Genomic DNA, 2482 nt, shown 5'->3' on the forward strand with positions numbered 1-2482 from the left:
CTCATCCAGGCTCTGATCAGTGATGGTCATAATCTGATGCAGGATGTCTCCGATGTCCTGCTTTCTGCCGTCCCCGTCACTCCCATCGTGTCCATGGGGAGGAGGCAAAGTCATCCCCCCCGGTACAGAGTGACCAGCCATGTTCACTCCGGCCAAAGTCTGCATCATCCTGGTCTGATCGTCCATACTCTGTCCGCAGCCCAATCAATGAAAACCGACTGTAAGGAGACCTCACAGCCAGAACCGCTGGGGGGTGGCGAAGCCGCACATCAACAATCACAACTGTCCGATACCAAGCTTCACACTTCTCCTAAATCAATGAATAAACAGCAACCCTTCACATCAGATCATCCAAAGAAAGAGGCAACACAAGCCTGGGCTGCTTTAACTACAAAAATGTCTTTTTGCGATGATCAGGTCTTTTAAGCAGTTTTATTCCACTACATAAAAGGGGGTGGTTGTGGGGGTCTCAGGTAAAGGTAGCAGTCCCGGATTTAGCTTTCAAGGCCAATCACAAGTCATTCCATCAGAATAAAATCAAAATAAAGCCATGCGCTGCTTTGCATCAGATGTCATCAGGCTGACCTGACTCAATTCTTTCCAATCTCTTTTATTCCCAGTAAGGTCAGCCAGCAAAGTTCAAAGACACCAAGACTTTCTTGTAGGACAGTTCTCCATCAAGTGAGTGCAGGATTTATTAAAAAGTCAGAAAATAGCAAGGATTGCCTGTTGGTAAAACAAGAGCAGGAAAAAGTAAAGGGACGAGTCTTGGCTTGTCGGGGCTCAGTCTCTGTTGCTTTATTTTCTCGTTTTTGTTATTTTTTGGGGGGGATTTTAGGATCAGGTCTCTTGTATTTCTTCAATCCTTCATCTGTGTCCAGCAGCTGCCAATCTCGCCTTCTCCTTTCAAAGAGAAATAAATAAATCAGTGACTGATGGAGCTCCAGCGCAGATCACCTCCAATAAAATAAATGAGGGATTGAGAAAAGGGGAACAATCTATAAAACAAGTCTTGTGGGGGAGAAAAAAAAAACTTGTAAGCACGGGTGGGGTGAGAGTAGCAGAGAGTATTAATGAGAGTATTAAGAAGCGCTGGAAGGGCAATGGTGGGTGATAGAAATGGTTAAGGTGCCCGGTGAGATGATGATGATGATGCCTCGGAGCAGCAATCAAAAAAGTTTTCTCCTCGGCGGCGGCTGAGGGGGTGATGAGGGAGAGATGGATGGGGGGCCGGTGCCGGGGCTCCCGAGCGGGATTTATGGCTACGGCGGCTGCCCCGCTTTGCTGCTGCCGGCCCCGGTGACGGATTGACAGGCTGCCAACGCCACTCACTCACTGCGGACGTGTCAGACTTTGAAGGAGGGGAGGAAATAAAAAGGGAGACAAAATATAAATAATGGAGGCAAGCTCCTCCTCCCCGTGTATCGGGCCCCGGGAGGAGGAGAAGAAAGGGGGGGGGGATAGAAGGCGGCGCCGTGCCTTAACCCTCCGCTGTCCCCGCCCGACAGCTTCCAACGTGAGGATGAGACAAGAGGGGGTGGGCTATGTTAAAGAAATGGAGCGCTGTGTTGGTTGCTAGGAAAGGACCCGTGCCGCCGTTACTAAGAGGAGACTGAAGGGTGGCCAATGAAACGCCCGCTTTCCTCCGTTCAGTCTAGCAAGATAGGCTCGGTGACGGAGTCGAGCTTGGTTGAGCGCACGCCCTTTCCCGCCCGCCTCAGTACTTTCCATTTGCTGATTCGAACGGTGATGAAAAGCGAGAATGGGCGGGGTTTGAGGATGCTGGTTGGTCCTCTTCACATTGCCATGGCAGCGGCAGCCGAAGGATGAGGGATGCGGTGTACAAAATGAGGCAGCAGGAGAACTTTTCTTCGCGTAGCTGCTTTTAGCGGAGAAATGATAGAACGGTCACACACGGTAATAGTAAGCAATAACAGTGTGCACAGACATAGAAATGCAATTCACACATTGGAAAACCTTCTCATTTAGATCAGAAGTTTGTTATGAACATATAATATTCGTGCTGCAGGTTTTTTCACCGGCAGACTGCACTCAGCGAATGCTGGCCGCACAATGCTTTCACACAATGTTATATTGGGCTCAGACAAATGCTCTCTTCATAAGATTGGATATACAGGTAAAACGCACATTGAATATAATAAACCTGCAACCTGCTTTGGTTTCCATTGCCCGGGAATTGCCCTGCATGCAGCTCGGATGTGAGTGGACTTATGTATATTCATTTACATTGCTCACCCATGGTCCTAAGATCCCGTACTCTCATAGTACCAGGAACCCACAAATCCATGGTACCAAGATCCTGCTCATATATAGTGCCACAATGCTGCACACCCATAGTACCCAAACCCCACTCACCCATAATACCAAAACCCCACTCACCCATAATACCAAAACCCAACTCACCCATAATACCCAAACCCCACTCACCCATAATACCAAAACCCAACTCACCCATAATACC

The 2482-nt window shown here is 48.7% G+C and overlaps 1 protein-coding gene across 1 annotated transcript in view; it reads right to left on the minus strand.

The window, feature by feature from the left end:
- Window positions 1-1517, minus strand: part of PBX3 (PBX homeobox 3) — a 160266-nt gene extending 158749 nt beyond the window's left edge. Inside the window, exon 1 of the mRNA XM_072429929.1 lies at window positions 1-1517. This exon is cut by the window's left edge and continues 4 nt beyond it. Coding sequence (XP_072286030.1) covers window positions 1-186 — 186 coding nt within the window. The 5' untranslated portion in view covers window positions 187-1517.
- Window positions 1518-2482: the final 965 nt, after the last annotated feature.

Source organism: Pyxicephalus adspersus, chromosome Z, assembly GCF_032062135.1.
Source record: "Pyxicephalus adspersus chromosome Z, UCB_Pads_2.0, whole genome shotgun sequence".
NCBI classification, from domain to species: Eukaryota; Metazoa; Chordata; class Amphibia; order Anura; family Pyxicephalidae; genus Pyxicephalus; species Pyxicephalus adspersus.